The 25,489-nt window shown below is 40.4% G+C and overlaps 1 protein-coding gene across 2 annotated transcripts; it reads right to left on the bottom strand.

The window, feature by feature from the left end:
* Window positions 1–25,455, bottom strand: CRYZ (crystallin zeta). Of its 2 annotated transcripts, none has more exons than XM_081224715.1 (9): window positions 25,353–25,455; window positions 19,882–20,005; window positions 17,878–18,030; window positions 13,256–13,419; window positions 8,883–8,934; window positions 4,192–4,341; window positions 959–1,060; window positions 763–858; window positions 1–302 (listed from the first exon to the last, which is right to left on the bottom strand). In XM_081224715.1, exons 2-9 carry the CDS (start codon window positions 19,990–19,992, stop codon window positions 138–140), a joined length of 993 nt encoding a protein of 330 aa, XP_081080841.1. In that variant the 5' UTR covers window positions 19,993–20,005; window positions 25,353–25,455; the 3' UTR covers window positions 1–137. The 2 variants fall into 2 exon arrangements, with proteins under 2 accessions (XP_081080841.1, XP_081080842.1); XM_081224716.1 differs by lacking the exon at window positions 25,353–25,455 and adding an exon at window positions 20,121–20,221.
* Between the last annotated feature and the right edge of the window lie 34 nt (window positions 25,456–25,489).

The following is a 25,489-nucleotide window of genomic DNA, read 5'->3' as shown; positions in this document are numbered from 1 at the left end:
TATGATTGCTAAAGATATATCTTTTTTTAATATAAGAAACTCACTGAATCAAATGAATGCTAATTAAAGCAAATGTAGTGTACCTAAAACTGAGGTAAGAAACCTTTAATTACACAGGAAATCTGTGGAAGGGTTAATCATTTTAAGAGAAGAATCATTTTTCCAGTAGCCCCACTGCTATGAATGATATCTTCATGAGCCTGGGCCACCTTCTCCAATGGATATTGGGGACCTATTACTGGTCTCAACCAACCAATTTCCATTCCAGCTTGAAGGGCTGCTGCAAACTGCTGAAATTCCTCCTGAGGAAAAGAAAAAGTTTTTTCAGTAGAGGAACACATGACTTAATTTTCAGAAGCATTAAAATTTTTCAGAATCTAAGAGAACATTAAGAATTTCTCACAAATATGTAGCTTTTGTCAGATTGTCCAGAACTACAAAAAAAGTAGTTCTCTATAGGTTAACCATTAGTGCAATTTGTCTGTGACGGTCTCAGTTTACAAAATACCTATCGTCCTGAAGTAATTAGTAATTGCAAATAGTATCTCCTTTCTCTTTCATAAGTGCCTTGGCTTGGAAAATAAAATTATATTGTCACCCTATCTTCTAGGGATTATCTTCTAGGGATGTGATCTTTTAGGAATTCATCCTTAACCCACTTAGATAACTAACTTTAACATCTACTTAAATTTTCAGTCTGCGTGACTAGACAAATTATATCAATGTTTAAGGTACCAAAATCAGAGACACTTCTTTTCCTACCTTGGTGGATGAATAGAGAGCAACTCCTATTATGCTAGATTCCTTTGCCATGGTGTCCCGTGGGTTTATTTCAATAGGACCCCTGCTGCCAACAACCTAGTATGAAAAACAGCATGTCTATAGTTAAAGATGACTGCAAAATAGAATTAAATTATGATAAAACTACAAAGTGGTAAAAAAAAAATGAAATACTTACTATTACTCGTCCTCCATGTGACAAAAGATTCAAATCGTTGCTAAGATTTACATTAGCTAGCATTTCAATAATCACATCAACTCCTTTTTCACCAACAGATTTCTATATAATATAAAAGAATGCAGAGTAGATTAGGAAAAATAACTGTTATCATAGTCCCATATATTACAGAGCTGTGTTTCAAATGACATAAGATGCTATATTTTAAAGACTAATAATGCAAATTTTAAGATAACGTAATTATATAGTGATGCTGTAATGCCAAGGTACTGGCCACAACATCTAAAATGATAAAGGTCTGTATTAAATAAATTGCTATAATGAAATAAAATTTGTCCAAAATTTTCAGACGCTTAGACTCAACTTGACTATAAAGTACTTTTTCCTTAGCTGAAAATTTTCTATCTTCAAAATGTACTTCAATAGAGAAAGAAGGAACAAGTCAAAAATCCAAAACTGGACATTGGGTTTCCCATTTTTATTAAAAAACAGAAAACAAAATAAAAAAATCACTGGCTGTTTGCTGTTGCAGGATTTTGTGTGTGTGTGTGTGCATTCAGTTTTGTTCTAAGTGGTCTACAATCAGCTTGGCAGACTATTTCTTCTCCTTTGGGCTCTCAGATGTCGGTTCCCAACATCTAAAACTGGCTCTTAAATAAGCTATACATATCTACCTTATAGTCTTTTATTTTAACAAAAAAATGAATACCTGTGTCAGGCACTGTGAGAGGTACGACAAATGCCAAGATGGACATAAAGAGCTCAAAACAAAGTGAGGAAGATGGAAAACACTACAATCTTCGCTGTGATGTGATGGACTAAGTACTATATTAGCAGAAATAAACCACAGGTTATGGAGGGAATAAAAGTTACAACTCTGATCACCTGTAAAGGTCAGAGAAAATTCCACAGAGATGATGACCTGGGCCCTGAGGGATGAGTCAGAGTTCCTTTAGTAAAACAGAAGGAAGAGGGCACAAGAGGAAGTTAGACATGAGGCAGTCAGTCTGGACAAAAGAAACAGAAAAGCAAAGATGTAGGGACTAAGAGTACAAGTTGGAACTGGAAAGTGGCCTAGCAGAGCTGAAGTATGTATTTGGGAAAGAGATGGGGGTGCGGGAGACAAGAAATTGCAAATTGGTTCAGACTGTGAAAACACATCAAATGCATGTTAAAAGATTTGGACTTTTGGAGGCAGGTGTTCATTAATTAATTCTTGTGCCAGACACTGTTTCAGGCACTGGAGGTACAGCAGGAAACAAGAAAGACAAAAATTCCTATTCTCATGGAGCTCTCATTTCAGTTATTTCTGAAGACTTTTTTCTTTCTTTCTTCCTTTTTTTAAACAGAGAACCAAATAATGCTGGAGACAACAGAGAAGACAGAGGGGAGATTAGCTCAGCTGGGAATAATAGTCAAGGCTGAAGAAGAAGACGACTAAACTAAGTCACAATGATGAATGGAAAAGAGAAACAGAGACATATATGAAAGGCATGTCAGAGATGACACTGATAGATGAGGTGACCAATTTGATGGGTAGGAAGGAGAATGGTGATTAAACAACAGGGACAGGAAATGAAATGTGGGTTTCTGTCCTGAGGAGCTAGATGATGAGTGTCAATATCTAGTAGGCTGATGGCATGAAGGAATGAAACAGGCCAGAGGTAGTGTTGGAAACCAGCAGTATAAGGGTGTGTATGAGATGAATCAGGATGGAGGTTCAGTACCAGAGAAGATTAGAGAGCAAGGGGAAAGACCTAAGGAATACCAACATTTAAGTAAAATGAAGAGAAGGGAGACTGAAAATGAAGTCAGAGAAGTAAGAAGAGAGCCAGCTTCTAGGAGGCGTGGTCAGGGTCAAACAGGATGAGGACTGAGCCAAGAGCAGCTGACTGGTAACTAGGCGCTTACCAGCACCCCTGACAAGCTGTGTAAGTAGCTGGGGTGGAAGCAAAACTGCAGTGGGAGGTAAGGAAGTAGGAGCAGTAAGTACCCCTGACTTTTTCAAGAATGCTGTGGTAAAGGAGGGGGAGGGGGAGATAAAAGGTTAAGAGAATGTTTTTGGAGAATGAGAGACTTAAGCAGAAGAAACCAGTAGAAGAGACGGAATTAGACTGCAAAACAAAAACATATTCTTAAAATAACTGACAATTTTTCATCTCTGATACTAGTATCATGAGTGCATACTCAATCAATTTTAAGTTCCCTCAACATATAACAAAGGAGTGCCTTTACTCAGTTTTTTGGCAAGATGATTTAGGGTAACAACCTCTCGGTCATATTTTTCCTCAGTTTGTAATGACATTGTTTACACAGTAATCAGTACCTGGAATATACCAATTCTTTCTCAACATGAGCAAGTAGTTTGGGGATTAGCAAAGTAATAGGTGTTTAGTAAACTGCTACTATAGCACAAATGGAGAACTTCAGAATCTGTTTGAATTCCATTGCAGCAGTGGAATGGATGCAATAATAACTAAATTCTATCTCGCGCTTTGGATGAGGTAGTGCTCACTCCTCCAAAGTATCCAGTAAACAAGTAAACTTTACTCCCTAGGCTAAACAGATCCAGTTTTTAATCTGTGGATAACTTCTCTTCTATGGAAAATATACACCAATAGAAATTATATTAAGACTACCTTTTTGTGGCCAGAGGTGGGGTGGGGGTGGGGGATGGGTGACAGGGGTAAACGTCGGGTCAGAAGGTACAAACTTCCAGTTGTAAAATAAGTAAGTCATGGGGGTGTAATGCATAGCATGGTGCCTACAGTTAATGACACTCTATTATATATTTGAAAGTTGCTAAGAGAATAGATCTTAAAAGTTCTCATCACAAGAAAAAAGAATTTTATAACCGTGTATGGGGACAGATGTTAACTAGACTTGTGGTAATCATTTCACAATATTCACAATATATATTAAAAAAAAAATGCCTCACAGCTGCAAATACAAAGCTGTGGCTTTACTTAAAATGTGATTTGCGTTAAAGAGTACCAGTTTTTATAGCTCTAAGCCTCTAGAGAGGCTATATTTTACTTAGTAAAAATAAACAAGACAGAAATGATAGTGAAGGTTTGAAAACTAGACATCTCTGTTAAATTAATTAAATCTTTAAAACACACATAAGCAAAACAAACAACTTTAAGAGAGTAGTTGATAAGAGAACTTACAAAAAAAATGTTGTCTCCCATGAAACAAAATTTTACTCTTATAAAATTATAGAACAATTTTACCTTTATTTTATCAATGTAATTAGCTTCTTTGTGATTAAACACTTCGTGGGCTCCATTTTGCAAAACAATCTTTTGTCCTTCCTCGGTACCAGCTGTGCCCAAAACCTTTAAGCCATAAGCTCTAGCAATTTGGCATGCTGCTATTCCAACCTGAAAAACAAAATATGGCCCAACATTTTAGATTCTTTGCATCCCTGCAAACATTTATTAAATACATATAATGAACTTTAGGTTCTTCTAGGTTCTAGCTATTGTTAAGAAGTTTAAAAGCCTAAACAAAGAAATAAGAACAACAGCTAACGATTACTGAGCATTTATAATATGCCACATATTACACTCAATACTTCCTATGTATTGCTTCATTTCATCCTCACAAGAAGCCTATGAAGTAGATATTGTTATTGTCCCTGGTCCAAAGATGAGAAAATTGAAGCTTATATATATGGAAACAGGAGCTGGCCCAAATCAGATTGCAGAGCTTGAGTTTGTAACCACTGCACAGAATGTTCATTTAGCATCTGCTTTGTGCAAAAGATACAGGGTTTAAAGATGATGAAAATGTGCTCACTGACTTCATACTTTAATTGTACATATAAAATATTACATAACAAAGGTAAGGTCTCTACCACTTAAGTGGAGGAGACAGGTACATACATGAGCAAATTAACTTATTCATTAATATGATGAATGTTTATTATTTATTATGTGCAAGACATGATTCTTCATGCAAGAAACTTATGTTCTAAGGTAGGGGGAAGATAATAAACACATAAACAAACAAATGAATAAAGTAAATTCAGAAAATGAAAAGTACTTGAAAAAAATAAAATAGCCTATTGGGTTATAAAGAGATAGGGAAAGCGGCCAGTTAGGTCATCAGGAAAGGCTGCTCTGAAGAGGTGAGACTTGAATGAAGTGAGGGACAAGCACGTGACGGTCTGGGAAGCCTGCTGGAGATGTTGTAGGCAGAATGGTCATGGCTGAACCAGGAATGAGCTTGGGGTCTTCAAAGGTCAGAAAGAGGGTCAACGTGGGACTTCCCTGGTGGCTCAGTGGTTGGGAATCCACCTGCCAGTGCAGGGGACATGGGTTTGATCCCTCACCGGGGAAGATCCCACATGCCCCGGAGCAGCTAGGCCCATGTGCCACAACTGCTGAGCCTGCGCTCTGGAGCCCGCTGGCCACAACTACTGAGGCCCGCATGCCTGGAGCCTGTGCTCTGCAATGGGAGAGGCCAACGTGGTGAGAGGCCCACATGCCGCAACGAGGAGTGGCCCTGGATCGCTGCAACTAGGGAAAGCCCACGTGCAGTGGCAAAGACCCAATGCAGACCAAAATAATAAACAAATAAATAAATTTATTTGTTTTTAAAATGAAAGAGGGTCAATGTGGCTTGAAGGCGGGACATGTGGGACAGCAGAAGATGAGGCCAGAGGGGCACAGAGAGGCCAAGGCACACAGGGCCTTGGAGGTAAAGGCTTTGGATTACATTTAAGAGCCATGCAGAACTACTGGAGAGTTTAAGCAGGAGAGGGATATGATCCAAATTAGGCTTTTAAAAGAAATTCCAATTATATGAGAGGCAAAAAGAAGGTAGGGGGAAATGGGATTAGGAAGACCAGGCCTTCCTTATAGATTGAAGGTGGAAGGTGAGGAAAAGAGAAAAATTAAGGATGTCTCCCAGGTCTTTGGCCAGATTAACTGGGTAGATTGACTGGGATAAGGAAGATTAGAGAGGATCAAGTTAGTGAGAGCATCAAGAATTCACTTTGAACATGCTGAGCTGTATATTGCTCAGCTAACTGAAGATGTAAAGTCATCAGCTGAACATGGGTATGGGCTAAAAAGAATTCAGAATTGGAAACGTAAATTTGAGATTCATCAGTTTACAGATGGTATTTAAAGCCACGGGACTTGATGAAATCACTAGAGCACTAGATAAATGTGCTTAGTATAAAGGAGAAATAAAATTATTTTAGAAATTTAGATAAAAGCAATTATTTTAATTGCAATACTAGGAAATACATTTGATCACATGCCAAATGAATGGCACAGATAAGGGTCCCATACATTTAGAGCAAGCTTTCTCAAACTTGGCACTATTGGGCCAGGTAATTCTTTGCAGTGGGGACTATCCTGTGCAGTGAAGGATGTTTAGCAGCATGCCTAGCTTCTATCCACTGGATGGATGCCAGACCCCTTTACCCAGTTGTAACAACCAAAAATGTCCCCAGACACTGCCAAATGTCCCCAAGGGGGAGAAGAGATGATATAAAATCACCTCTTATTGATAACCACTGATTTAAAGGAAGGTAAAATGATTACAGATTGGGCATGATAGAAAAGAATTAAAAGTGAAAAATGATGATAGAAACTAATTAAAATTGTAACAGAATCACAGACTCCCAGGCCTGAAATAGACCTTAAAGATTGTATGGCATATGGGAGTGATGAGCCTGAACCCACTTGGGTTATGGTGAGGATCTGTTTGATTTAACCAAAACAAACACTGGGAACTCACTGTCTACTGAGTGCAACAGACATTCAATTCCATGAAATAACAATACACTATGTGGTTAGCATGACTGATTTTTGCTACTTTAGTTTTCAATTAAAAAAACAGGGGGCTTCTAATAAAACCACATTTTAACCTAAGAGTTAATGTAAATATACCTCCTTATGCTCTAACTACTTCAAAGAGGCACTCAGTAGCTATTTTAAAGGCCCTGTTTATTCTATTCTTGTCAACAATTATACTAACAATATTCAATAGATTATATATCATTATGTGTCAACTATTTTTTCTTCTATTTATTTTGCTGACACTAAAATAGGGCACTCCTCACCAACATATCTGAATAATAGCCGTGTTCATACATTCTACACCATTTTAAATACACAACATAATCCCAAAGGAATTTGATTTAAATGAGGACAGAAAGTACAAACAGAAGCAAGACAAAACCCAGCACTGTTTCCCTCTGATAGGGCAGGGAGGATCAGAAGTGCTTCACACACCAGGTCGACAGCCTATCCCTGCCAGCCAAGGATTTAACAAACTCAGCCAGCACAGAGAACAGTGCAGATTTTGCCTTTTAAAAAAAATCATGGTGAAGCAACCTGGCTTTTTACAAGAGAGTAAAGGGAATAAAAAGAGATTTTCTTTAAACTCTTCTCTCCCCTTCCTACTGAAATCTCTCCCTTTGATACAGAGCACAAGCTTAGCTCTCTGAAAGCCAAAGCAATTTAAATACATGAATGTTTGACAGATCCTTTAGTTATTTAGGGTTAAATTTAATTTAACCCCAAAATAGCCTCTTCGCTGAAGCTAAACAATGGGCGTTTTTTGACAAGGTATATCTGTCATATTTTCTCAAGCCCCAGAAAGACAATCTTGGTGTTTTTAGAAAATAGTCTGATCTGTGAAATCCTTCAGAATTAATCTATTGAAGGTACACAGGAAGCTGGGTGTGAAACCTGGTGATACATTCACATTAAGTAACAGATATGCAGAGGTCTGAATTTTCTGTTTGTGTTATCTGGCCACTTTTAGAGGTAAATTCACATTTTCAGGATGCCTCTCATTATTCTGGGAACAATGTGCCATTAATAGGTTACTTCTGGGCTTCCCTGGTGGCGCAGTGGTTGGGAGTCCGCCTGCCGATGCAGGGGACGCGAGCGGCTGGGCCCATGAGCCATGGCCGCTGGGCCTGCGCGTCCGGAGCCTGTGCTCCGCAGCGGGAGAGGCCACGGCAGTGAGAGGCGCGCGTACCGCAAAGGAAGAAAAAAAAGAAAAACAAAAAAAATAGGTTACTTCTTTCCATCTACTCTCTGGAATACACAGTGCCCTGAAAGGGTTAAGCAGCTTCCTCAAGGTGAGCCATCCAGCCCCAGGCCCTGTATTTTAAAAATGCGAAATCCTGTCTCCAAAATTTCTAAAGCCTTTACCTGCAGGATAGAGGTCATGTGGATTTCTTGTTAAATTCCAACCTCAGAGCTCTAACTTTTCCTCTAAGCTCCTCAGAGGCAGATTGACAGCCAGTTTCTTGAAGAGGCTTCTGACAGCCTTGCATTGTGTGATTTCACTGCAGGGCTGATTTTATAAGTTCTGAGTCCCCCTCCACCCCAGCCCCATTAGAATTTTAAGCCATGGGTTGTGGTGTGAAGGACACAGCTGTATACTGTGTACCCCACGAATGTCATCAGAGCGCAGCTGGCGAGGAGGAAGGGAGCTAGAAAGGACAAAGACTCGCAGTGTGGCTTTGCAGTGCTGTCTGGGGCAACAGCAATAAAGCTTTAATGAGCCTTAGTTTCCTTATCTAAGGGAATGTGGAATTTACATTAACCTTAAGGAACTGTTTAAAATTCTAAATAACTATTCTTATAACATTCACTACTTGAAGAGAAAAACAAAGCCAGTGTATCTTGGTCCATACCCAACACAGGTGGAAAACCTAATGCATACGTTTTTGACCTGGTAATCTATTGAATTTATTAACCAAGAAATGCTAAACTAAGGACAGGGAATCACCTTCAGAAGACGGAATTTAAAGGAGCCTCGCTACAGAAAGAAAAAAAGCACCCTTGACTATATTTACAAATTTGGCTTTTAAAAACAACTTAAAGAAATACAACGTGAAACGCACAAACGTAAGCTCTTTTAAAAATAACCTTAAAGAACAAATACTTACCCCTCCACTAGCCCCATGAACCAGAACACTTTCTCCAGCTTTCACATGGGCACTGAAAAAGAAAGAATAGCTTCATCACCTTACTCTGGAGCTAATTAAGCTCAATGCTTGTCATAATTCTTAAGAGAACTCTACCCTCAGTTCAACTAACACTTACCCAGAGGAAACTCATCGTGATATATAACCCAAGATATTCTCCAAGCTCCACAGGATCAAACAATGGTTCTTCAGAGCCACAGATAAAAGTAAACCTTCAATTCACTTATTCATTCAACAAATGTTTACTGGGAGTCTATCACGTGCCAGGCACCGTTGGGATGCCGGGATCACGTTATTGGGCTACCTTCTCAGAGGGCTTGTTGGTGTGTTAAGTGAAATTGCTTCACCTAGAGGAACTGGAGTCTGCCATTCATTCCCACAGAAAGTGTCGCAAAACAGGGTCATTACAGCTCAGTCTTTATTCCACGGAAAACACAGAGTAATACCCAAGTAAACATAGCAGTTACTGCCTTCCTTCTCCATGTCTTTGAACATCTGGCTGCACAGCCTCTAAGCCCTCGTTTCAGGAAGCAATGCTGAGTCAGCGATGGTAAGAGAGTATGAAACACAATAAATCCTGTCACACAGGTTCCCCTGTCAGCCCCTAAAATGTCCAGACCCTCTGGTGAAATGACATATTCTTTTTACTTCTGGTTCATACCACTGTTTTTCTATTACACTGAAAACACGGAACGTGGAACGTGCAGCAAGACAGAGAGGGATGCCTTATCATTTCAGATGGACAAGTGCTGATGTCACAAGCCAGCAACCAATGTGTGATCCAGATCTGACGGCCAGCAAGGATCCTTTACTTACCAGGACAGTAGGGCGTGGCCACCCTGTACAGACATTATGTTCAATCTGGGAGTGAGAACACAGTAACCTGGAGTCCTGCTCAAGCCCCCGTGCCAACAGCTGACAAATGACAATTGTGAGTCAGTAAATGAAGTTTCTCCAACATGCTTGCTTGGAGATGGGGGGTTGAGGGCAGTGAGTTAAACTGAGGGTTTGCAATGATAAACTGAGATAGGTATTACCAAAACACTTGACATTTAAAAAAGTAAAATACAAATGTAAGGGAATAGGATTACTAATATTATGCTATGGGTCATGAAATACTTCCCAATGATTTTTTTTAAATCTTATAAACAACTCCTCACACACTAAGCACATTCTCCTAAACCTCTGGGCCTGCATTGAGTGGAGAAAAAGCTGGCTGACCTTCTCCTGGATCCCCATGGCTACGATCCTTCTATCCTTGTGTAGGGTCACTGTGATGGTTAATTTTACGTGTCAGCTTGGCTGGGCCATGGTGCCAGATATGAGTCAAACATTCTGGATGTTTCTGTGAAGGTGCTTTTTTGGATGAGATTAACATTTAAGTTAGTAGTCTTTGAATAAAGCAGATTATCTTCCATAATGTGGATGGGCCTCACCCAATCAGTTGAAGGCCTTAATAGAACAAAGACAGACTTCTCCCAGAGCAAGAAGGGATTCTGTCAGCAGACTGCCTTTGGATTTGAACTGCTACTCTTATCGGGCTCCAGAGCTTGCCAGTCTCCCCATCAGGTTTTAGACTCACCAAGCCTCCACAAATCAATCTATCAATATACACATTCTGTTGGTTCTGCTTCTCTGGAGAACATTAACTAATAGTCCTCTGTCCCTGGGGCCCACAGCAGGCCTGGAGCATGTGGCCTGGCCTTCTGTGCTGCTGTAGTACCCCATCGTAGTTACTGAAGACTAGGACCTGGCACATAGGCTTCCTCCTCCACCCCAAATCCAGCCCCAATCTGGGAGATTTCAATATTCACGGGAGGAAAACTGCAAATCACAATTCCTGAATTCTCCTCTGCTTTTACCACTCTCTCCCTACACCTGGTAGCCACCCCTAACCATTCTACCTGAGGAATATCAGACACTAATAAGCAATATTAACCTCCTATCCTGATTCTGTAAGCCCATACTCTCTCAAAACTTTTTCTTCAGCTTCACAGATCGCTGTCTCTCAATTGCTCCTTTTCGGCCCTCTTGCTGCTCCTGGCCTCACTTCCCTCCCTAGTCAGCCTGGACCCCATGGTACAGTGCCCCAACTTCTCTCTGTCTTTCTCCTTCAACGTCCCACCTCCCTGCCCACACACAAACTTTCCATAATTACACTACCTCTTCCAGGCTTTCAGATGAGTGCTCCTTTCGATCTGAAGCCAATCTCTCTATCTCTGTCCTAAGTCCTCTCCTTCTTGCCTTGCTCAGGGTCTTCTTCCATCTGCCACTCCGCCCTCTCTTCCAAGCCTTCCATCTCTCCCTCTCTGACAGATCCTTTCTCAGCTACAAACATGTCCAAGTCCTGTCCATCCTTAAAAAAAACCTTTTGTTCCCACACTCTCCTCAAGTACTCTTCTACCCCTTCCTGCCCGTCTCCCCCACTTTTTAAGAGTAGTCTCCCCTCAAGAATCGATTTCTTTTTTCCTTCCTCAACCCACTCAAACAAGCTTCTGTCCACCACTCTACTGAAAATGAACTGACGAAAGCCACCAATGACCTCCTAATTGCTAAGCCCAGCTGGTATTTTTTCCCAAAGAGCCCTCACTGCAGCATTTGACAACTAGCTTACCTCCTTGTTAGCAACATCAACTACTACCCCTAACACTACCCACACTGACTGCACTACTCGCATACTAAGAGCCTTACATGCATTAATTACCTCATTTAATTCTCAGCACACCCCATGAGGTACATGCTATTATTATCATCCATGTTTTTCAAGTCAGTAAACTACAGTTGAGACAGGAAAGCAACTTGACCAGTGGTAGGTGGAGACAATACTATAACCTAGGTCTTCCTGTCTTCAACACCTACGAGCTTAACAGATGTTTAACAGACATGGTGACTCTGGACCCTCTTGCCCTTGGGATACATTCCCTTTGGTTCCCTTAGGACTCTGTTCCCTACGTTTGCCCACACTCTTCAATGTTAATGCTCACTAAGGTTCTAGTCTCACTCCGCTGTTCTTCTCACTCCCTGAGGGATTTCAATGACTTTCATTTTGTCAGCTCTCACCACATGCTGACAGCCCCAAATTTATACCTCCAAGCTTCAAGCTTCAGACTCTTTCATCCGACAGACCACTGGACTTCTCCATGACAATGTCTGTCTTAGTTTCACATCCAAAACTGAACTCAGTTTCCCTTTGAAACTTTTTCCTCCTTCTCTTTGTCAAGGTAAACAGTACCCAAGTTTAAAGCTGTAAGTATTCTTAAGCTCTTTCTCTCCCTCATTCTCTACATGCAGTCACCAAATATTTCTGATTTTACCCCCTAAACAGTTGTCCTTTCCTCTCCATCTCTACCACGACCCTTGCTCTAGCCCTTAAGTATTGTTCCTAGAGGGTACTTCTATAAGACCCTCCCATCTCTTTCTCCATTCCTGTCATCAAATCCATCCTTCGCATAGCAAATAGGTGATCTTAATGAAACACAAATATGACAATATCACTCTCCTGAAAAAAACACTGTATGACCCCCCCAATCCCTTACAGAACAATGTGTGAGCGCTATAATCTAGCTTTTTATTATCTGAATCCCGCCTATTTGATAATGGCAGCTAACATTTATTGACAGATTACTATGTTCCAACCTTATTCTTCAGCACCCTTTGCCTTGAAATCTTCTAACGAAAGCAAACTGCTCTAGCTCTTGCTCCCCAGATACCACGATGTTTGCCCCCCACACCAACTATTCCCATTGTCTAGGATGCCCTCCCCACTCCCAGCTACCCTTCCCCAGGATAAGTCCCTCTGATCCTTTTCAAATATCTAGGGAATTTAATTACAAGATAGATTCTCAGGTATCATCCATGGAAACTGACCAGTGGGTCTAGGGTAGAGCCCTTTTAAGTTGCAGCAATTAGTTTCTGGAGCTGGATAACAAGATTTTTGAACCATGGCTTTAAAATAATCCAAGTCTTACATCCTGCCAGGAAGCCCTACCTCATCACCACAGGCACATCCTTTGTGATCCCATAAATCCCTATGCACATCTCCACCACTGTCCTTTCCAAATTATACATCAATGTTATTACTCTTACTCCCTTACTCCTTCCCTTACTAGACTGTGAGCATGTTGAAGACAAAGACAGTGTTTTGCTCTTCTTTTTTTCTTCAGTGATTAGAATAGTCTCCCAAATTAGCAGTTTCCACTCCATAAATCTTAATGGGAACCAAAAATGACCGACGGTGGACGGGTGGTAGGAAGCATAAATTATATATTATCCTCCTCCAGTTAATGCTGCCCTCCTCTAGTGCTGATTATAAAGCTGACAGAGTGTGTTATTACCTGTGAAGCAGAGCTCGATAAGCAGTAAAATACGGGATCCCGATGGCAGCTCCTTGTTTAAAGTCCAGTTTTTCTGGCAGTGTGTAAACAGTGTCATCGGCTGCCAGAGCATACTCTGCGTAGCCCCCAGAGATTGTGCTGGTAGTGAAAACTCTGTCACCTTTCTGGGGAAAGCAGTAAATTAATAAATGCTTTAGGGATTAAATATCATGTCAAAATGGGTACGCTCCTTTATAATGCAACCTTTATAACAAGAAATAAATGAGTATTTATATATTGTTTTCTACATCCTAAGGTCTCATAAAAATAACTTCAAAATACCGAACATTTTAAAATGTTCTATTAGTGGGAACTAGTAAGAAGTAAAATCAAGGGAAATAGGAAAAATAAAAGAATGTCCAGCATGGTCTAATAATAATGATAACTAACCTTTATTGAGAGCTTGCTGTGCTAGACACTGCATTAAGTGTCTAATGAGTATTATCTAATTTGATCTTCATGACGGCCTATGAGGAAAGTACTTTCATTATCTCCCTTTAGATAATCCCACTACACAGATGAGGAAATTGAGGCACATACAAGTTCAGTAATTAGCTCAGATCAAGTAGTTAGTAAATGGCAGTTAATATAAACCTTTTTTTTTCTTTTTTTGGTCCAAAATACTAGGGAGAACAAATAAAATGTAAGGTTTCTTCCACACACCAAACACCTGTTCTAAATCTTTTCCAGAGATTTGTTTCTGTATTTCCCTCATTTTTCATGCATACACCAGAAAGCAGGCAACTCTGCCTGGATCCTGACAGCAAAGATGAGCCAGGACAGATGTCTTCACCTGTCACAGCACCAGAAACATAAAAACTCTCAATAAACGTCTGCTGGGTCCTTGCTACTGGAAAGCAGATGCATGACTGAGGGTAAGGTAAGGCACCACACAAGCACTACAGGCCTGCCCAAAGTAACCTGTGCACTAGGGAAATTAGACTGCCCAGTACAAGCACCTCTCCTAACTCCTATTTCTTTTTTTTCTCCATAATACATGGAAATCTTATAAGATTTCTTTTTAATTGAGCATGAAATAGGCAACAGATTTGTTGCCACCTATGTAGGATTACAGATTCAAGAATAAATATATATGATAGTGTACACACACATACACAATAGTTTACAAAGATACAGGAAAATAAAAAACACCTGTAGAAAATATTTTTCATGTTACTTGTTATACAGGTCAGCCTAAAACCAAACTTAGTGGTCAAGTTTGAGAAAGAACGGTCTTCGGGCTTCCCTGGTGGCGCAGTGGTTGAGAGTCTGCCTGCCAATGCAGGGGACATGGGTTCGTGCCCCGGTCTGGGAAGATCCCACATGCCGCGGAGCGGCTAGGCCCGTGAGCCATGGCCGCTGAGCCTGCGCGTCCGGAGCCTGTGCTCCGCAACGGGAGAGGCCACAACAGTGAGAGGCCCGCGTAACATTAAAAAAAAAAAAAAAAAAAAAAGAACAGTCTTCCATTCCTTTCGGTAATATAAGAGTATACTGTACAATGATGAAAATCATTATCATTTTTTGCCTCTTCTCATTATTGCCCCCCTGCAACACACACACCCAAGATAAGGTAAGAGAATACAGTTTTTCATAATCTATTTCACAGGTCTATTAAAGAACTAGCCTCAACAATCTCAATGTAGTAGAGAGAATATGAACATTAGCGTCTGACATACCTACATTCAAATCCCGGCTCAGTCACTTATTAGCTGAATTCTATGTCAGCTATGAATTACAATAAAAGCTAACTCCTATTTCTTGAAGAGAATAAAAAAGGAAATATTCCTTGGAATAAGCAAAACAGTAAGGCAATAATTCTCAATATACTTAAATTTGCCCTATAATAAAGCACTATGTGGTGAGGTAGAGATAAAAAAGGTGCAAAAGGTATCTAGGAGTCAAAGACAAGCATCACTGCTTAACAGTGTTGCCTGCAAATGGTCAAGTATGACTAATTTAAGATTAATTCTGTTTTTACAGCTTAAAAACACATTGCATTGATTTCAATATAATTCAAACCTGCTCTGAGAATCCACTATGGAAAGTAGTACTTCAAGTTCTGTGATGGATATTAATAGCAAGACACTCTCCCTAATCTCAAGCTTCTTAAATGCTAGGAAGAGAGAAAAAAAGGATAGAAATAATTACAAAGCAAGGCAAATATGATGGGCCATCAAAGATAGGCACAAGAAAAAGGAAGGAATTATTTCTAAGTTGAAGGACTCAAGAACAGCTTCACTGAGAAACTAGTATTTGAGGTAGGCTTTGAAGGACAGAACACAATCTTGAATTGAAAACCAGACCTGGGAAAAGTCATTATGGATGAAGGAAACAAAGTACGTCAAGGAACAGTGGCAGGAATAGGTGCTGAGAAATCAGCAGCATTCATTCCCAACACATAAGTAGTTTAATGTGTGGAATGTAATAGTTTCGGGAGATAAAATGAAAAGAAATGAAAGCTGGAGGGTAAAAGCCCTTGAACCCATGTTTATAAGTTTCAGTTTAGTTCTGCCACGCAGAAGAGCCAATATGAACAAAGACACAGAGATGAAAGAGCATGGGATATGCAGGGAAGAACAAACAGTTATTACTAAAGAATAAACTACAGGGTGAGAAGGAATGGGAGGTAAGAATGGAAAAAGATAGGTGGGGGAGAGAGCACGAAACAGTCTTCTTTCATAACATAAGCAGTTCCAGCAGTACCTTGAAATCTACAGAGAATTAATGCAAGAATTAAAACACAGATGTATAACAATCATAAGTACATTTTAGAAAATTACTCCTTATAGAGCAAGGATAGATTCTCAGGGGAAGAAGGGAGCGTGGTAAGTTGTATCTATTATAGAAATCCAGGTAAAGGACCATGTAAGATAACCGGAACTACACTACAGGTAGTGGGGAGGAAAAGAGGAGAGAGGAAACAGTTCCAGTAAGGGAGAGCTGAGTGAGGGAGAGTGAGTGGAGAGGTAAGCCTCAAACCCCAGATGTCACCAAGACAGTCACACGAGAGAGCAGCAGATCTTCTGTGAGAAAAGATGAGCTCCCTTTTAGACACAATGAGTAAGAGGTTCCTGGAGGTTGCCGATGTGGGTCCTGTGCCCTGAAACACAACCTTCTGTGATGATGTAAATGCTCTGCATCTGCACTGCCCAATAGGGTAGCCACTAGACACCTGGGTCTATTAAGCATTTGAGTAAATGAACTTTTAATTTTAATTGAATTTGAATTTTAAATAGCCATGTGTGGCCAGTGGCTACTGTATTTGGACAGCACAGGTCCAGAGCTTATTGGAAGATTCTAAGCTAAGGATATCACATGTGATAATGGAAACCAAGGGCATGTATGAGACCATCATGAGGGAGAAAATATAAAAAGCAGAGTCTAAGTAGGGACGGCGAGCGCTGGGCAACACACCAAGATGTGAGGGGCATGCAGAGAAAAGGGAGCTTGAAAAAGGATGCCCAGAGAGGAAGGGCGAGAGAGGATGTCACAGGAGCTGAAGAAAAAGTTTTTTTTTAAGAAAAGTAAGTGGCTGAGAGTGTCAAATGTCACAGAGAAGTCAAGAGAGATAATGACATAAAAGGGCCCATTAGCTCCAGCAATATAGAGGCCATTAGTGACATGAGCAAGCATCGTTTCAGTGGAGCGGTGGGGGCAGAAGCCAGAGTGCCACAGGTGGAGGAGTGGAAAACTGTAGGAATTTGCCTGGCTTCCTGGGCCCGGGCCACGTTAATCTTCGCTGTCTCAGTTCAATTTTGGTAAATGTGCTGCCATAGTTGAGCAGGTCAAGGAATCATGAGGAAAGATGAAAGAACATGAATATACTATGTTTTTTATGTCTTTTGGCACATAAATAACGAAAGCCCTGATCATAACATTTTCATTGACTCGGTCACCTTGGTCTGAGTCACAGCTCTAAAAATGTAGAGCTGACCTTGCATTTTTTTCATCTTTTACTTTTTTTTTTTTTTTTTTTTGCGGTACACGGGCCTCTCACTGTTGTGGCCTTTCCCGTTGCGGAGCACAGGCTCCAGACACGCAGGCTCAGTGGCCATGGCTCACGGGCCCAGCCACTCCGCAGCATGTGGGATCTTCCCAGACCGGGGCATGAACCGGTGTCCCCTGCATCGGCAGGCGGACTCTCAACCACTGCACCACCAGGGAAGCCCCATCTTTTACTTATTATTCAAAAGAATTAGCCTTCCCTGTATTCTGTGAAACTAATTTTATAGAAGAAATAAAAAACTATGCTGGCTGTGTATTACCAAGAGTTAGGAAATAGTATAATTTCCTTGCTTCTTTTCTTTCCTTACATACTTCTGTCAAATCAAAGGATCATAGTTCAATTCTGCGGGGATATGGAAACACAGAAATGACCTAGCACTTATTCCCAACAATCAGACAAGCAAGGTCTCTGGATAAAAGGTAATTTCTTTTTTGACTAGAGGAGTCCCCCAAGTGGCAGAAATTGTGTAATGGGGCCTTTTAAAGACTTAAACACAGACACATTTTAAAGCTATGTTAAAATGTTAAACAAATACATACATATTAAGCTAAAATAGAAATAATTAAAAATGTAATACCTTGAAAGCAGATACACTCTCTCCAACAGCTTCTATTATTCCAGCCACATCTAAGCCAGGAGTATAGGGTAGAAGTGGTTTTCTACTGTAAGTACCAGAGCGAATATATGTGTCCACTGGGTTTACACCACATGCTTGGACTTTAATTAGAACCTGCAATAACAATGTACTTTAGTTCAAACAGAGCATTTAGGCATTCATTCAGCATTACGCTAGGACTGTAGTGATTATGGGAGCTATAAAAATGGTGAGGAAAACCCTGCCTTCAATGAGCTCACGTTACAGTTTTACAAACCAACATATACACACACTATAATATATAAAATAACTAATAAGAACGTGCTGTCTAGCACAAGGAACTCTACTCAGTACTCTGTAATGGCCTATATGGGAAAAGAATCTAAAAAAAAAGAGAGTGGATATATATATATATATGTATAACTGATTCTCTTTGCTGTATACCTGAAACTAACACTACATTGTAAATCAACTATACTCCAATAAAAATTTAAAAAATAAGGCTTCCCTGGTGGCGCAGTGGTTGAGAGTCCACCTGCCGATGCAGGGGACATGGGTTCGTGCCCCGGTCCAGGAGGATCCCACATGCCGTGGAGCGGCTGTGCCTGTGAGCCATGGCCGCTGAGCCTGCGCGTCCAGAGCCTGTGCTCCGCAACGGGAGAGGCCACAGCAGTGAGAGGCCCGCGTAACGCAAAAAAAAAAAATTAAAAAATAAAATAAAATCTGAGTGCACTCATAAAAAGAAAAAAAAAAGATAAGACAGAATGGTTTATGTGCTATATTATAACATTTGGGGAAAACAGTGGTGGAAATATGAGCAGATGTGTGGCAGAGACCACTATGTGCTCATCAAATCTATTTCCTCCTCCTCCTAGGCAGGTAGGAAGAATATTCCTTCCTGGCTCCTTCACAGTCATGAGTAGCCAAATGGAATGTGAACAAAAGTGACGAGAGCTACTTTCAGGCTTGGCCCACAAAGACCTTCCTAGGCAATTCACATAGTGTCTCCACCCTTTCATAGCAACCTCAGAAGAAAGGTGTTGAAGGTGGCAGAGCCACATGATGGAAGAAATCCAGGTCCCTAAATCACTTTGGAGAACTCTATCCACCAACATTTTAGAATTGTGGAATTTAGTGAATGAGACATCATTTTCTATTGTTGATCCTTTGACGTTTTGAGGCTACATCAACAATAGAAGCTAATTTTACCTTAACTGATACAGAACGATTACTTCTGCTATAAAAGTAAGGAAAGGTCTTACAAAGGAAGTGTATTTGAGCTAGGTCTTAAAGAATGAGTAGAAATTCTTTCAGAATGGGAGAAAAAGGCTATTTTAGGTTAAAGGAATAGTATGTGCAAAGACAGAAGGAATGACAGGACCTCTTGGGGAAACCAGATAAAGCTTGAGTTGTTACAGCAGTCTGTTGAGAAGGAATGATAAGAAATAAATCTTTGCCAAATTATGGCCACACTGTAAAAACTCTCATAAAGCTTGCTAAGGAAATTAGACTTGAGAGCCATGGAAGGTGCAATAATAAAAATACACAATTTTTATTGAAAAAGTATATTGTTGAAGTCACCAGAAATGATTAAACTCTGCATTTAAATTTTCTTATATGCGAAAAAGCATGTATGCAGAAGAAAATTATTTTCCCCACGCAAAAAACAAAGATCATGACTGAAAGTCTGTAATAGAATAACTTGTTCAAACTTACTTATGACTCCATTCAGAAAAATCCAATTACACAGATGATTCTCAACTTTAAAACTTTCCTTACAAGATGTTATTCCTTTTCATACATTTACTTCACTAGTTAGAATTATGTTAGCCTTGTCAGAGTTTATAGATGCAAACAGTGTAAACTCTGTCCTAATTCAATGTCTTTATAAAGCATTGTGAGTTTGCTTCTTTCGAACATTAGCTTGATGTGCTAGAGACACACACTCAGTGTAATTATTGCCTGTTTTTAAGTAATGATTTCCACCTGATGGTCTTTCGGAATTGGTATGGCAACATTCGACTGGAGTTTCAGCACTTCTGGTCCACCAAATTCAAAAACTCTAATAGCTCTCATCAACTTCTGTCCAGTCGCCATGATGACCTATTTACTAAGGAAAAAAATTAACATATTGTCATATTGTATCTAGGATATCACTATGTTTCTTCCCCTGGAGGGAGAAGATCAAACAATTTTTCAAACAACAGTTTAAATCATGAGCTTACCACTGATCTCATTTCATGTTTGAGGACCTTTCATCTTACAAATCCTTCAGCTACGAAGCAAAGTACTTCATATTATTTCCTGTAGGGATTCAGTGCCTTCAACAGGGGAATCAAACATACAAACAAAAACATCTGGAGCGGTGAAGCATGATACAGTATCTTAGGTTTCCTTTGGTGTAAGCTTGGGCTGCAACATCTTGGAATTCTAGGAGCTAATTTAAGTTTTCCTAACATTAGATAAATAGATCTTCTTTTGTTAGATTATGTAATATTTCAAATATAGAAAGAAATATAAAGAATATAATAAACATTTACCTGCCACCCAGCTTTAACAAATCTTAACATTGTAAAAACCTAAAACACGTAGATGTAACCAAAGCCTCCTGTACCCATCCCCAATCCCATTTCTGTCCCCCAGTTTTAAGAGATGACTATTCCCATAAACTCAGTGCTCATCCTTCTCAGGCATGATGTAATACCACTGCCACATGTATTTGCATTGGTAAACAATATGTGCTATTGTTATTGTTTTGCATGTTTTCAAAGTTTATTTAGATTGGATCATATTGTACTGAATTCTGAAACTTGCTTTTTCTTCTCAGCATTAAGTTTTTGAGATTTATCAATGTTGAAACACTTAGTTTTATGAAGCTCATTCATCTTAGCAAAGAAGAATAAACATTATAAACTAAAAACACTGCTTTGTATGTAATCTTTTTTAATCACGAGGGTAATTTATAGTTAACCTTTCTCTGCTACCACTGTTAATATTGAAATGAAAACTCAAGAGTTAAAATAAGTTTAGAAAAGGTAAAGAATATTTATATATAGAATTGGATAACTGAAAATCTTATACCTATAGAGATGCAATGAAAGGGCTTTGACTGATCTCCATAATTTTATTTGTATGCTATGACAATTTCTTGAAATTAACCATATCAAATATCGTTAGACTCTGCCACCACCGAGAACATCTTTGCTAACTTCTGGAATAATCATATTCACCAACCACGAGCCACTGAAACATCAAAAAGAGTTGCAGAAACTAGGGCTTGAGATGAAAGATCTTTACTGTACTGCAGTTCAACACAGGACTCCTCAGAACGGAGCCCATGCTAACTATAAAGTAGCCTTCCATGTGTGAAGGGAATCAAAGCACTTTGATGGTATTAATGGGAAGTTCTTGATATAATTAATCAAAAGTTGTGTCATTTTAAGACCCTTTTTTTAAAATGATTTAATATAGTACCTAGTACAGAGGAGAAAGTAAACTCTCCATTGCTAAAAGGCTGTTTAGCAATGACATATCCTGAAGAGCAGCCCTCTTATAAAAAAAAGGGGGGGCAGGAGCAGGCATAAGCCTCACTGCACTGTAGAGCATCAAGCAGTCCTAGGGTGAGAAGTCCTGTGCAGGGAGCTAGGACCAGGAAAAGGCAGCTCATGCCATACCTACCCAGCAGTCTCACTACTGCATTTCTATTTGGGTCTTCGCTCAAGCTGAGTATTTCTTACAGAAGAAAGTGAAATATATACATAAAGAAAATAAAACAGAAAAAGAAAAGGTTGCACAGATCAGACTTTTCCACTCTGAAAATAAGAAGATAGCTTTTTTGTTTTTTCCTTTTTGTCTTCAGCATGGTGTTGTGGAAAGAGAGTGGGCTGTGGAATCTGACAGCTCTCAGTACGAATCCCAGATCTATCACGTACTAGCTGTGTGGTCTTGGCCAAGGCAGTCACTTGTTTTGAGCTTCTTCATCTGAAAACTGAGTTCCACTCAGGGTTACTATGCGAGAGACGGCAAGTATAAAGCACAGAACCTGACAAATGTTTACTCCTATATATAGTGATATCACGGTTCCTTTCCCATCTCTTTTCTCCTTTCCAATTTCCTATTCGTTAAAATATCTTTGGTTCTATAATTCTATAGTCATCTTTGATTTAATGTGACAATATTTACAGCACTCTTTTTGTAAAATCAAGTCCTTAGCCTCAAAGAGTTCACAGTCCAGAGAATCATTTAAACAAAACACTAATACCAAACACGGGTTGTTATTCATTCAACATGTATTTTTTGAACGTTAACTGTAAACGAGGCAGGCACTGTACCAAACTCGGAGAGCACAGAGGGCAAAGAGAACAAGCCCCACCCCTCCCCAGCTCCTGCCCACTCCGCCCTCATCTCCCCCAATGCACATACACACCACGTTAAGAGGAGTAGCTCTTTTTCCACTTTCAATATCTACTTACTTCCTACCTATTTATTTCTTTCAAGTTCTCGCATCTATCTTTTCACCAACAGACATCACTGGTGCCCTCAAAAAGCTGTAGCAATAATAAAAGCAAAATTACCCTGAAATAGGATCTGTCAAAAATATCTAGCACATACATTTTTTCCCCTCACTTTTGGACATTTGCTAAGTGGGAAGAAAAGAACAAAGGAAGGAGGAGACTCATCCTTAATCCTGGATTTAGAAGACCCCTCTGCTTTGTCCAGTACTACACCTTATCCTATGGAGCTCATAAAGAAACAGGGCATGGGCCTCCCTGGTGGCGCAGTGGTTGAGAGTCCGCCTGCCGATGCAGGGGATACGGGCTCGTGCCCCGGTCTGGGAGGATCCCATATGCCGCGGAGCGGCTGGGCCCGTGAGCCATGGCCGCTGAGCCTGCGCATCCGGAGCCTGTGCTCCGCAACGGGAGAGGCCCCAACAGTGAGAGGCCCGCGTACCGCAAAAAAAAAAAAAAAAAGAAAGAAACAGGGCATGACCTTGACAGCTCTGACTTCTACTTTGTTTCTGGCGATCTTACTTCCCACTGAGCCTTTGCCACCATGATTGATCAGGCTCCAATCTGCACTCATTGCCTTTGAACCCCCTCAACTACCCACAGGATCCTCATCTGCTTTAGCATAGGTACTATGCTAAAAAAATAATTAAAAGAATAAAATAACACAACCCACTAATAGTAATTACAATTCTTAAACCCTTGCGATACCTGATTTCTTCTAAAAAGCACATCTTTCACACCCATTGATATAATTTTCACAATAGGTAGAAAAGCAACAGTTATTAAAACCACCACTTAATTGTATGCAGAAGTGGAAATAAAATCACCATCCATGTTATAAATTAGAAAACATTCAAGGGGTTAAGAGACTCATCAGGGTCACACTGAAGCACAGCTGGAACCCAACACCTTAAATGTTGTTAGGTGTTTTTTTCCCCTTACTGTAAAATCCTTTTCATCTCACCCTTTGAAATGCTGGCATATAGGACCTTTAATTTCTTAGAGATTGCAGGTAGCATTACATATTTTATGATTAAGGTATCTGCTCTGAGTTTGAAAATTTTCAAATGCCCATAAGTGAAGGGTTCTACTAGAGATACACAGGATGTGATTCTATTAGGAAAACTACTAATTTCCCTACCTGTAAAATGGGGCCAATACACCCTAGCATAGGATCCTTGTCAAGATGAACTGCAACAGCACATGGTTAGTGCTTCAGAGCACGCCTGACATGCTGTAAGCTCTATTATTCAGAGTAAATCATTTGCAGTCAGCAGCAGGCTTGTCACACTGCTTGTATTTTTTAATTGAGCCTATACTTCAAATAGGTTTTTCTATATATCAAATATAAACTTTAAAGAACTACAGCACTTTGGTTTAATGTTGGTTTTACTTTTTACCTCTGAAAGGTTGCCAACCATACTTTGCAAATGGAGGAAATACATAATTTAAAATTCTTCCTCAAACAGTGATCTTTTCCAAGCTACACTTGAATCCATTTGGTTTAAATGAAAATTAAAGAGATAGGGAAAATGTGGGAAATATATTTTCACACAAAATGAACAGATCAATTCACAAAGCCAAAGCAAAGGCATATCATAAAAGCAAACAGAAAATTCTTAAATAATTCTTAAGTAAGCATTTCTAGCAAGAAAAAAAACTTGGAAAGAGAATCAAACATTACAAAATGTATAGCTAGTGGGAAGCAGCCGCATAGCACAGGGAGATCAGCTCGGTGCTTTGTGACCGACTGGAGGGGTGGGATAGGGAGGGTGGGAGGGAGGCAGATGCAAGAGGGAAGGCATATGGGAACAGATGTATATGTATAACTGATTCACTTTGTTATAAAACAGAAACTAATACACCAATGTGAAGCAACTATACTCCAATAAAGTTGTAAAAGAAACATTACAAAATGTGCTGCTTTTGATCAAGAATGACTCATGTCAGCATATTATTTATTATTCTTAATCCAGAAAAAATTTTAACAATTAAAACTAGTCACAGAAAAGTCTCTTCCTGGCCATGTGACCTTGTTGGGTTACTTCACTGGCCTGGATCTCAGTACCCACTTCTGATAAGAAGGGGTGGAGGAGGAGTTGAATAGATAATTATTCTAAACCTCTCCAGGTATTCTGAGGAAAAGACTGGATGGAGCAGAGCTCAGTGGGATTTACTACTGCTGACCAGACACTCATGGAGCATCCCAGTGGTTTCAGTGGGAATGACACCGCCATTTCTACTAGTTGCGGACTAACAGTCCAAACCTTAGCCTTTCAGTGGTTCAATCATTAACACACTTTTCTTGGTCACTGAGATAAGTTTCCTCTAGGAACTGCGTAAATATCCCACGATGTGTTCACAGGGTGTTTTGTTAATTTTCTTTCTTTGGAAGATTCTTCTAGGTGGGAGCCATGGGGGGGGGCGGGGAATGAAAAAAATCTACACACTTCTCTCCAAAAGTAAGACGGCAACTCTGATGGCAAAGCAGGAGGAAAGGCCAGACAGAAAGAGCCCTGGGAAACAGGAGCCTGAAAGGAGAAATTGGTTCCTCTGGCTGCCTGTGGCGGGGGTCACAGCAAACGCGCGCGGCCGCAGGAATCCAGATCCCAGGCCGGACCGAGGGGAAATCTAGAGGGAGGACAGGCAGGGGGAGCGGGATGGGGGGAGGACCAACGGGCGCTCCGCCGTGGGACCCGAAACGCTCACCCTGCCAGAAAGCAAAGCCGGGATCTCAGGACCAGCAAGTAAAACTGCCCTGGTGATTTACGGATGACCAACTTGCAGCCCCTGGTGGGGAATAACTTCGGCCACGAACACCTTATTCACTGGTTCTAGGGGAGGACGGAACGCAGGACAGGAGCGCAGCCAAAATCCGCCTCGGTTCCTTTTGGACGAGCGCGGGGGAGGTCCGCAGCCTAAACTAAGGGGGCTTTTTAAACCACTTACCCGGTTCTAGAGTGGGAAATCAAAATCTGTGAGCGTTCCCTCAGGTTCCACGGAAAAAAGGCAGGGGCCGCGTAACCCGCGGCGCTTTCAGTCTCCGCCTCGCCCCGCCCCCAGGGGCGGGCCCGAGGAAGGAGTTT

This window comes from Mesoplodon bidens (genome assembly GCF_964165515.1).
Source record: "Mesoplodon bidens genome assembly, chromosome: 2".
In the NCBI taxonomy this organism is placed as follows: domain Eukaryota; kingdom Metazoa; phylum Chordata; class Mammalia; order Artiodactyla; family Ziphiidae; genus Mesoplodon; species Mesoplodon bidens.
This window is presented reverse-complemented; position numbering and strand designations above follow the sequence as displayed.

Excerpts from the sequence above, each read along its gene's own strand:
- CRYZ (XM_081224715.1), bottom strand. The coding sequence starts at position 19,992 with ATGGCGACTGGACAGAAGTTGATGAGAGCTATTAGAGTTTTTGAATTT. Across the intron at positions 18,031-19,881 it reads CAATTCCGAAAGACCATCAG|GTTCTAATTAAAGTCCAAGC; the intron begins GTGGAAATCATT and ends TTGTTATTGCAG. Across the intron at positions 4,342-8,882 it reads TTCATGGGGCTAGTGGAGGG|GTTGGAATAGCAGCATGCCA; the intron begins GTAAGTATTTGT and ends TTTGTTTTTCAG.